Raw genomic sequence first — 11,985 nt, 5'->3', positions numbered from 1 at the left:
TCCAGCTGGAGACCAGTCCATTGGAAGTAAATGCTACCAGGAAAGCAACCTACCAGGAGATAACAGATATCTGGTCAAAGGAAAACACTGTCAGGCCACAAAAAAGGTCACAGCCATGTGAACAGTCCCCTACACTTTCATAGGTTCAAGTTCTATTTGGAAAAAACATGGATAGCACTCAATTGAGAAATGCTGACATCTGAATGAGACTGAAGAAAAACAATTTACACTAACATATTTGTAAATTTAATCTCATTATGAGCCGATGGGTTACATCACATTCCTTCCGCACACAGGTGACCTGTTCACTGTCTGGTGGCCAAATAATTGGAGACGACCTTTTTAATAAATGTTCAAGTTTTATGTTTATTCATATATTATTTTTGCATTCTTAAAATCTTGAAGACACAGAGTCTTTTTACTAATTTTTCGGAGACTCAACAGTTTTGAGATTGGGAGGAGGATTTGGAAAGTTTCCGCTCATTTTCTGTTCCTAAATCTCTGTGTGCGCTTAGCCTAAATGTGTAAATGAACACAGCAGCATCCAGGAGACCCAAAGCTATGACATACAGTAATGATGGACTCTACTAGGATAGTGCTCTCCTTTTCTTCAACTTGGTCATCAGTATCAGATCTGTGGGGGTCTTATATCGATGAAATAGGTAGTAAAAACCACTTCAATCTTGGACAACACCTTGAAGAATGTCCTTTAATAACAGCATTCACATTATCAGACGCCTTCATCTTCTTGTTATATTTTATACACAGACACATAAACCCGGCCTAAGTGCTTCCAGTTGTTTCAAAAAACTTTCATTATCCTTGGATAATTCATTTACGTCAATCCTGCAAGAAAAAAGGAAAGTAATTACCAAAGTAAAGAAGATTCAGGACAAAACTAAAACCTTTGCTCCTACTTCGACTATTGCCAAACGTGGAGCAGGTACATGTGTGAGAGTCATCTAAGACTGGGCTTGGTGATCAGGTCAAAAAAAAGATTGAGAGCGTTCCGGCCTTGGATGTAATTAATGACAGTTCAATCGGAGAATTTACGTCTGCTAAGGTGTTGTCCTGGACATTTACACCAATGGCCTATTCTTAGGATGTCATTAACATCTGATCGGTGGGAGTGTGAAACCCGCACGGCAGCTGATTAACTGCGCCAAGTGCTAGTGACAAATGGAACTGCTCAGTTGCACAGCTCCATAAACTGTATAGGGGTACTACCCCACCCCCTATAGATACGAATAGGGGGTGGACTTGCGGTACATGTTCGCAATATATATATGGCTGTCGGTCTAGTGATATTTGGACTGAGGAGTATCCCTCCCGACTTGTCCATAGACAGGAGCACTCACTCTTACCAACCCTCCCGTGAACTTAAAGAATTCCGCTGACAATGCCTCTATTGGTGGCTTATCTCACAAAGAACATAAGGATCGGTGATATGAAATCAGATGCTCTGGATCCTTCTCTCCCGACAACTTCATTTGTTGTGGGAGATTAAAGCCGCCCATACACCATACACTGTCTGCTGATCTTGCGGATTTTAGTCTACTGTGCTTTGGGGCCTTAAGTCACAGGTAAAAAATGATGGCGGCAAAGCCTCTGCAAAACAACAATGCACAGATGCTAAAAAAGATGCTTTGGGAGAAACAATGCAATCTTTTTACCTGCACTGTCATCTGCTTTTAAAATACAGTGAGTATGTTGGCATGTAAAAAATACCATGTGAAAAAACCCTTAGGAGTAAAGGCTGAGAAGACATGCTAGGCTGAACTTACCTAATCTCCTTCAGGCTTTCTGAATTTAGTATAAGATCTTGGATAACTTGAGCGCTGTTATCAGTAAGGTAATTATGGCTCAGATCTAGATATGTGAGGTTTGAATTTTGATTTAGTGAGGTCAGAAGTGAAGCATATTCATCCGTCAGCTTTATCTGCTGGAGACTGTGGAGAAACATAATGGTTCAAGATGGTCAAAAAAGAAGACCACAAAGCATTGACTCCCTTCACCAACCCTACGACAACAGGGGGGCTGTTATTAAATGGAACCTGGTGCCTTGTAAAAAAATATTATTTATTTTGCGTCTTCACATGGTTTGTTAAGTGCCTGCAGAAGTCACATCAACAAGTGCCTCTAAGGCACCTATCTACGTATAGAGTACAACTTACATCTCTAAACAAGGTGTACACTAGATGGATTTTCTTAAACTTTTTTTATACTGGAGACCCACTAGATTGAATAATATAAATCTCAGGCCTCACCAGACACACCAAGATAACGTCTGGGCTTCACCCTCTAACCTGGAGGTCCGTACTAAAGTAGACATATCACTCAATTTTATTTTTGTTAGCTTACTCGGCCCAATTTCATATTAAAAAAAGTACAGAATAAATTAATTATATCAATAAACCCTTTAGATGAGTATTTCTATGAACCTACCTTCCTAGCTGCACCTCACTCTCAACTGGGGAGTGGAGGGGAGCATTTTGGTGAGGAAGGCCTTATAAACACTAACTCTCATCATATTAGATCACCTGGACTATCAAAATTATTTGTGTGATTGTGTCTTGAAGTCCAACTATGCTTACTTATGACCACTTTTAGATTGGGAGTCCATTTTATGGAGAATTTTGAAATTCCTGCCCTTTTCTATGCTACACTATTTTTTGTAATAGAGATGGTCAATCAAAACCATAGTTAAAATTCATCAGATGCTTAAAGCCTATGATACTGCCATGGGGTATTATTCAATGCCTGATTTGCAGATTTCGAAATAGTCAATGCCGAGATCATAATGGTAACTGCCCTTTAAAAGCATCTTAATATAACATGATAAAACATTAAAAACTTAGAAAGACTACTCACAACAAATGGGATATAGTGCAGGATGGGTTAGAGAGACTAATCATCAAATTAGAGAAATCTGGACCAGCCAGGTTGTTCCTGGACAGATCTAGTTCTGTCACACTTTTGTTCTCCAGTAATATCAATGCCAATAAAGCACATGATTCTGATGTGAAGGAATTATTTCTCAAACTGGAAAAGAATAAAGAAGTTGCATGTTATACATAATCTCTAAATGTCAGTGTCTGTGGCTTCTCCAATGGAGGGTGTACACGAGGTTTAGCTTGTGTTAATACTTAGCAAATATATTGGAGAATTTAGGTTCTCACCTCAATTTTTGTATCCTGCAGGTGTCTTGAGCTAGGATCCCATGTAATGACTGCATATCACCATCTGCCAAGTCATTGTTTGAAAGCCTAAGCCAGCGTAATGGGAAATTAACAAAGATAGGTTAGTAAAACTATACCCAAAATGTACGATTTGCTTTCTTATAGAAATGCAGCATTTTTTGTGTTTGTCCTTCAGAAATCAATTTGATTTCCTACCTGAGTATTTGAACTGTGTGCAGAATTCCTCTGAGCCTCTCCAGGCCTTCACTATGAATGAAGCATCTATCTAGATTAAGGTATTCAGTTTCTTTGCAAGATTGAAGAATAAAAGTCAAGACAGTGCAATCCACAGGTGTAAGATGGAATTCTGAAAAGTCGAGCTGCCCGTGAGTTCCTATTGTGCTACAAACAAGCTGTTTATTGCGGGACTCAAAAAGATAAGTCAGTAGATTCATTTTTTCACAAGGATCTGTTTCCGGTTTCCATTTTGTTTCAATTTCCTGTTTGAGCCACGTAATGACATGCTGAGAAGCGGAGGTTGTACTGCTTAGGTAAGACCTCAGAAGAGATATAGTGGTGCGATCGGAGAGGCCACAGAGAAATCGTATGAACATCTCACCCCGACCATCCTCAAATGACTTGACTCTATTAAGAGTCGATTCCATTTCTGTCTCAGAAAAGTTCAAGAAATGGTGTAAAGCTGAGAAGAACTCTTGTATGGTGAGGTGTAGGAAGGAGTAATTGCTCGTATGACTTTCTATTATGAAACTGGATAGTAATTGCGATGAAATGTCCACTTGAAATGTTTGAAAGTCCCTGGCATCAAAAGAAAGAATGTGATTCATTACTCCATGTTGTGCCATCCTCCCAATGGAAATCATGAGCTCCTTGAGATGTTCAAGAAATTGGGAGTGATTAGTGAGAGTATTGGCCACGTAAGACACAAAAAGTTGTGTCACTGTTTTTGGTGGAAGGTGACCATGATTCATTTGTTGTGTAAACCACATGGATAATACTGTACAAATGATCCAGCAGTATGATGGGATGTAGCAGAAAGTGTACAATGTGTCGTTCTCTCTCACATATTGCCAAACCTTGCTAAATAATTGCTCATTATTGAAGAATTGTTTAAAGTATGTCTCCCTTTCCTTGGGGAAGAATCCCATGATCTCAGAAACCCTTTGGAAAACACCAATATCAACAGACGCTACTTTGGTTGGTCGACTAGTTATCAGTATTGAAGACCCTTTGAGAAGACGTTGTCTCACTAAGCTAACCACAAGGACATCAAGTTTTTCCCACTGTTTGATGTCAGAGCATGCATTTTTTGAATGAAAATCAATGTCATGGACACTTTCATCTAGACCATCAAAGACGAATAGCAATTTTTCTGGATCATGTAAAATGTTATGAAGTTGGCTCTCTAGATAAGGATATTGTTTGAGGATCATGTCTTCCAAACTGATAGTATCATATTTGTTTAATTCCCGGAATTTAAAGAAGAAAATAAAAGAAAATCTTTGATAATGTTTCTTTGTCACCCAGTCATAGACAAACTTTTGCATTAGTGTGGTCTTTCCAACTCCAGGTACACCACTCACCATGACTGCATGTGGTGTACACCCAGAACGGTGACACCAACGGAACAGCTTGTTGGGTGAGATACGTTCCAAAGTGCTTTGTGCTTTTCTCAAATAATGCTCATGTCTTCCTCCAGTTTCTATTATCTCATGTTGAGTACGATTCCTGAACTGTTGAGTAGAAACAACTATTAGATCCAAATAGCAAGTAGAAATGCTTCCACTTCGTCTCTGTTGCACAAGTCCTGGTGCACTGTGTTCTTCTAACGTTTCGGTCATTTTTAGTAGATGTGTCTTATGTTCATCTTGTGTATCTGCCAAAGAAAAAAAAGGTTAATGAATATAATCAACCTAAAGAATACCGCCACTTATTCTAATGAAAATGGATTGAAATAAACAGACACAAATACGATGTCACGCACGAAGTAGGGGATGTCCGTTTGTACCGTGTGACACACACGTTGAGACCGACAACCATCTGATGCACTACAAAAATACCACAAACAAAGGGGGAACACCTTGGACACTAACAACAGTGGACCCTAAAGCTAGCTTCCTAGGAGTGAGGGGACACCTACAGAACTCACCTCAAGCTGACACCTGAGCTCCATAGTGTCCCTATATGGGGTGTTTCAACCCATCAGTGAGCAGAATACCTAATCCCTCTCTAGCCCTACGAACAACCTGGCTAGAGAAATGGCCGGTGAGAGACATTAGTCTTATTGCTGCACCAATAAGCACGGAGGGGAAGGAAAGACAGACAGGGTAAACTAAAGGATACAAACACCAAACTGCATGGTAGCATACTCCAAAGTAGCAGATGGATAGGCACAGGATAATTCCCCAGAAGCTCTTTCCACCAGGATGGCCAGAGTAGAATGAATTCTAAAAGCAGCAAGGACTGCCGGGAAAACTCCACTATTTAAACCTAAATGGGCGTGGGCTCGAAGCAGCTACAGCTGACCTGCCCTGCTCAGAGCTGCTGGCAATAACTGTCATTAATCCATGAGATGCCAAATGAAAGAAAACTCTGTTTAAATGAGGAGTCAAGCTGGAGATGAGAAGCTACCATTCTAAGGCGGTCTCAAAACCGGAGGATGACAACTATGACATATGACTGATCAAATGAGGCACTAATCCATATATAAATATACAGCTCAAAAAACAACTACAGTTTGCACCCACATACTTTATCCTGCAGAAAATACCAAGATCTGTACCTCTGTAATGTACAAGGATGGAGAGGAAGGTACCTCTGCAACCTACAAGGAAGGAGATGCAGGTACTTCTGAAACCAAAAAGGAAGGAGATGCAGGTACCTCTGAAACCAACAAGGAAAGAGAAGTAGGTACTTCTGAAACCAACAAGGAAGGATAGCTGTGTGGACAGTTGGAGAACTTTGGGAAGGAGACTTGCATTTGGAGATCCAAAGTGCACCCCTGTGCAGCTTTGTATTTTCCCCCTCTCTCTGCATAGAGATGAGAAGCTCAGTAATGGCTGAAGGTTCTCCATAGGCCTCTGTTTAATGCTAGTCTACTATGCTAGTCTACTTTTTATACCTTTTTTTCTATGTGAGCAAACAAAAAAAGAAATTGATTTGGGTTTTTGTCTTACAATGGAAGTCTATGGACATGTTTAGCGTGTAAGTCCCGATTGTAAGTGAAGTACATACGCATAAAGTGAAGAAGAAAAATATAAAGTCAACATTACAAATCAGGTTTACTTCTACTAATGTGAGAATTAATTATTAGGTCTAGTTTTTCAAGGATGGGGTGGGATTGAACTTAAAGGGATTTTCCTCATAAATGTTCTATATTTCCTATGATCCACATGGAGTGAGGTGACTTGGTTGGCCAAAGTCTTGGCACTCAACTGTTTCAGTCAGCCCCATAAACATAGAATGGAGACATGGTTTTATCGGGGGGTCTCAATCAACCAGAATTTTTTCTCCTGTACTGTAAATACAGTAGGTGATATATGTAAATTGAAGGAAAAAACCCTTAAAATTATCATTTTTGCATGATTTACCACGTAGTTGATATAACTGGTGTCCTTCTGCATCCAGATTAATCTGTGTCACTAACGTATCACCTACAATAAAAGAAATAAACAGGTAATCAGTCATCTGAAGACATTTTAACCAATTCTCCCAATCCATAAAGATCTAGATCTACTGAGGTTCAAAAGTATGTAATAGCGTAATAGGTGTAAAAGTTGCGTAATGAATGATTGAAGATAAGAAACAACACTTTTTATAATTGTCCTAATATTAAAGGGCATGTCTAATTTTTATGACAATATTTTTTAATAGATCATATGCACCTAAAATATTTAAATGTATGCAAATGTATGCAGCTCCTCTGCAGATTTCTAGGTCTTATTGGTTACTGACTACAATCATAACCTTTGCAGGTACGTCCTACTTTTCTAGGAGACCTGCTCTAATTTGCAGGACTGGTGTAAAACTCTTCTAATAGTAGTAAGAATTAGGGTAGACATTCTGTCCATGTCATGAATAACATTCTTCTTACCTCTTTCAGTAAGTTCAGCCATTACTCCAATTAGATTAGGATGCTGGCAATTATTTTGTAGGACAAAAAGAGTTTCCCACAACGCCAGTACAGCTTCTTGCCCGATGTCCAGAATATCTCGAATTAGAATTTCCGAAAATGCAGAAGATCCTAATTGTTTCTTTATTTGAAGGTAATCCTGAAATATAAAATATACACAATTACTCAAATGCAGGGTTTACACGGAGGGCAGAAGTGGCAAATGATAAAGTCTCTTATCCATGTTATGTAAATAAAAGCTTATAACCTGACTTTAAATTCATCCATTGGTTTAATAAATTACTCTTTTAAAAGATGAAACCCTCCCAAATTTAGCTTAGGTTATGAAAATAAAGTTGCTGCAAAGCTGAAATATTGATCATTTAATGAACACAGGAAGGTCAGATTTTGGCAAGACAAAAATGTTGTCGCCTTGTCATATAATGCACCCAATCCTAGTTTACATCCTCACCTGTGCTCACTAAATGATCGGTTAATTAGTGGGTGTGTATAAAAAAAACCCCAGCACCCCAGACCTTCACTTGAACTGCAACTTGACCTCTGACAACATGCCAAAAATCCAACCTGCGGCCAAAGCCTTGATTATCAAAAGGCCGAAGACCAGATCCATTGTAGAAGGTGGCTGGCACCTTTAATGTGTCTCAGCATCATGTACAAAGAATTAAAAAAAGATTTGAAGTGACTGGAGATGTTTTTGACAAGCCCAGGTCTGGCAGACCCCACAAGACAACTGCTCAGTAGGTATCTTTGCTGGTTAGAAAATCCAAAGCCAGCCCCTCTTCCACTGCAGCAGAGCTCCAAAAGGCCTGGTCACATCAAGTCCCTGTGTCAAATAAAACAGTTTGTAGGATTCTGTCTCAAAATTGCCTCCATGGTCGAATCAGTGCTCAGAAGCCAGCATTAAACAAAAGGCAATTAAAAAAACGTGTGGCATTTGCCAAGTCCCACAGCCTGCTAAACAGATGGACGCTGGAAAAGTGGCAGAAGGTGGATTTCTCTGATGAATCTTCAGTTGAATTACACCACAGCTCCCGCAAATACTGTAGGAGACCTACTGGAGCCTGTATGGATCCAGAAAACAGTTACGTTTGGTGGTGGGAAGATCATGGTCTAGGGTTACATTCAGTATGGGGGTGTGCGAAACATTTGCAAGGTGGAAGGCAATATCAATAGCCTAAAATATCAAGAAGTATTAGCTACTTCTTCCATTCCCAATCATAAAAGGGGTCAAATTATGCAGCAGGATGGTGCTCCATCTCATACATCCATCTCTACAACAAAGTTCCTCCCGGCAAAGAAGATCAAGGTGCTCAAGGCCTGGCCAGCTCAGTCACCAGACATGAACATCAATGAGCATGTTTGGGGTAGGATGAAAGCGGAAGCTTGGAAGACAAAACCAAAGAATCTAGATGAACTCTGGGAGACATGATGTAAGATTGCATTCTTTGCTATTCCTGATGACTTCATCAATAACTTGCATGAATCATTGTTGAACCGCATGGATGCAGTCCTTCAAGCTCATGGAAGTCACACAAAATATTAAATATGGCTCTAATAGCACCAGAACTTCAGTCACCAATGTTATGCAACATATCTTTGTATTAGAAGTTAATTATTTGTTCAAATTTCACATTACTTTCTGTGGGCGACAAAACCTTTGTCTTGCCAAAATCTGACCTTTCTGTGTTCATTAAATGATCAATATTTCAGCTTTGCAGCAACTTTATTTTCATAACCTAAACCAAATTTGGCAGGGTTTCAGCTTTCAAAACAGTAATTTATGAAACCAATGGATGAATTTAAAGTCAGGTTACAAGCTTTTATTTACATAACACGGATAAGCGACAGAACCTTTGTCAGGGACTGTTCTGTCTGCAGAACACGGATCATTCTAGGTTTCACTGGCTACTGAAACAAAAATCGCCAATGACATTAAAATAGATCCCAAAATCTTTTATAAATACATTAATACCAAAAGGAAAACAAAAGATAGTATTGGCCCCTTAAAATATAATAAGTTAGTTATAGAGGACAAACAAAAGACTGAGATATTGAATAGGCATTTCTCATCTGTTTTCACCAAGGAACTGATTGTACCAGGGATCGTTCAACAAGTGAAAAATCAAAGTTCACCACCCAATATAATTAATTTAACACAAGATGAAGTACGCCTACGTCTGAGTAAATTAAACATTGACAAATCCCCAGGGCCAGATGGCATTCATCCACGAATATTGAGGGAATTGAACTCCATAATCAACAGACCGCTGTATCTCATTTTTTTAAACTCGCTTGTAACAGGGTTGGTGCCTCAGGATTGGAGGATTGCTGATGTGGTATCGATATTTAAGAAAGGTAAGAGGGCAGATCCAGGCATTTACTGTCCAGTAAGCCTGACATCGGTAGTATGCAAAGTTTTTTAGGGCATTTTAAGGGATGACATGCAAAAATATATTGCAAAAAAGAATATAATAACTGACAAACAGCATGGATTCATGAAAGATAAGTCATGTCTAACCAACCTGTTGGGGTTCTATGAGGGGGGGGGGGGGTAAGTGCAAAACTGGATATTGGTAATGCAGCTGATGTGATTTATTTGGACTTTGCAAAGGCATTTGATACTGTACCACATAATAGCCTTATACGAAAGCTCCAGAAGCAAGGACTAGGGGAAACTATATGCAACTGGGTAAGGAATTGGCTAAAAGAGAGGAAACAAAGAGTAGTCATAAATGATACATTCTCTAAATGGGCAATAGTCAGCAGTGGGGTGCCGCAGGGATCTGTGCTAGGACCGATTCTTTTTAATCTATATATTAATGACCTTGTGGATGGGATTGATAGTAAAGTGTCAGTCTTTGCTGTTGACACCAAACTATGTTGGATATTAAAAACTGACATTGGTAGTACCATATTACAAAAAGATCTGGATATGATGTCAGAATGGGCAGATACTTGGCAAATGAGATTTAATGTTGATAAATGTAAAGTAATGCACCTAGGACGGAGTAATCCTATAACTGCGTATACTTTAAATGGAAGTAAACTCGGGACTACAGAACAGGAGAAGAACTTGGGGATTCTTATTACAAATAAGCTGAGCAGCAGCACTCAATGTCAAGCAGCAGCTTCTAAAGCAAACAAGATTTTAGGGTGTATAAAAAGAGAGATTGGTTCCCGTGATCCCAATGTATTGTTACCCCTCTATAAATCACTTGTAAGGCCACATGTTATGATCCGGAACCATGGAAGATCACCATAGATCATTGGCAAAAAAGGTGACAAGAGCATTGGCAACTAATCTGGCCGCCATCCCCTTACTAACCATCAACACTAAAAGTAGCTGAGGGGTGAACTAACATCCTATGCACTGCGAACCCAGCCAGAGAACTAGCTATCCTAAAGGAAGGAAAGATGAATAACTCTCTGCTTCAGAAATAGACTGCAAAGGTATAGCAAGCCCCCCAAATTCAAAGACAACGGTGATATAGGAAAACACAATACACAGATGTATGATAGGATTAGCAAAGGTGAGGCCCCATTGACTAAATAGGAAAGGATAGGAAAGGGGCTGATGGTGGCCAGAGAAAAACCCTACAAAAATCCAAAAACCTGATTGTTATGATCCGGAACCATGGAAGATCACCACAAATCATTGGCAAAAAAGGTGACAAGAGCATTGGCAACTAATCTGGCCGCCATCCCCTTACTAACCAACACAACTAGAAGTAGCCGAGGGGTGAACTAACATCCTGTGCACCGTGAACCCAGCCGGAGAACTAACTATCCTAAAGGTAGGAAAGATGAATAACTCTCTGCCTCAGAAAATAGACAAGAATAGCAAGCCCCCCACATTCAAAGACTGCGGTGATATAGGAAAAACACAATACACAGGTAGATGACAGGATTAGCAAAAGGTGAGGCCCCCGCTGACTAAAATAGGAAAGGACAGGAAAGGGACTGATGGTAGCCAGAGAAAAACCCTGCAAAATACCAACTTCCTGATAGTACAAAAAGGCCCTCAGATCGCTCGATCTGAACTCCGTCCTATACCAGGTGCCCTTGTCATACCAATGAACAGAAAAGAAGAATTATAACAAATTCAACAAGCCATAAACACATGGACCCAAAGGAGCTATACTCCACACAGAACTGCAGGGAGTTCCTCAACAATCCACTGAGGGGGAAAATCCCTGGAAGGAAATAAACTGAAACCAACCACAACAAATGACAAACCCAGATAAGCAAAAGAACCAGGCAATAAATAAAGAGCAAGAACTTATCTGGAGTGGATGTGATGTAGAGCAGGATTAAGCAGGCTAGAGATACAAAGAACAACTGACATCCGGCAACAGCCTGCAATCAGACCAGGACTTAAATAAGCAGAGAGTTAGGAAAGGAAACACCCACTGCACAACACACCTGGTCTCTGTCCAAACCCTTCCTGGCCACCAGAGGGAGCCTCCCAGCAGCCAAGACATAACTAACATTCACAACACCTGATAGTACAAAAAGTCCTCAGATCACTGGATCTGAACTCCGTCCTATATTAGGTGCTCTTGTCAAACCAATGAACAGAAAGCAGGAACAATTACAAATTCAAGAAGCAACAAACACATGGACTTATAGGAGCAATTCTCCAAACATAGCTGCAGG

General features: G+C 39.9%; 1 protein-coding gene across 1 annotated transcript in view; it reads right to left on the bottom strand.

Moving 5' to 3' along the window:
- Positions 1-357: 357 nt before the first annotated feature.
- The window catches only part of LOC142257921 (NACHT, LRR and PYD domains-containing protein 3-like), a 55,454-nt gene continuing 43,826 nt past the window's right edge, over positions 358-11,985 (bottom strand). Inside the window, exons 4-10 of the mRNA XM_075330211.1 lie at positions 7,291-7,468; positions 6,788-6,850; positions 3,396-5,073; positions 3,180-3,266; positions 2,872-3,042; positions 1,785-1,949; positions 358-846 (exon numbers count right to left, since the gene is read on the bottom strand). Of these exons, the coding sequence (XP_075186326.1) occupies positions 759-846; positions 1,785-1,949; positions 2,872-3,042; positions 3,180-3,266; positions 3,396-5,073; positions 6,788-6,850; positions 7,291-7,468 (2,430 nt within the window). The 3' untranslated portion in view covers positions 358-758. The remainder of the gene's footprint in view (positions 847-1,784; positions 1,950-2,871; positions 3,043-3,179; positions 3,267-3,395; positions 5,074-6,787; positions 6,851-7,290; positions 7,469-11,985) is intronic.

The sequence above is a fragment of the Anomaloglossus baeobatrachus genome, chromosome 12 (assembly GCF_048569485.1).
Source record: "Anomaloglossus baeobatrachus isolate aAnoBae1 chromosome 12, aAnoBae1.hap1, whole genome shotgun sequence".
NCBI lineage: Eukaryota > Metazoa > Chordata > Amphibia > Anura > Aromobatidae > Anomaloglossus > Anomaloglossus baeobatrachus.
Note: the sequence above shows the minus strand (reverse complement) of the source record. Positions and strands in the feature narration are given on the sequence as shown.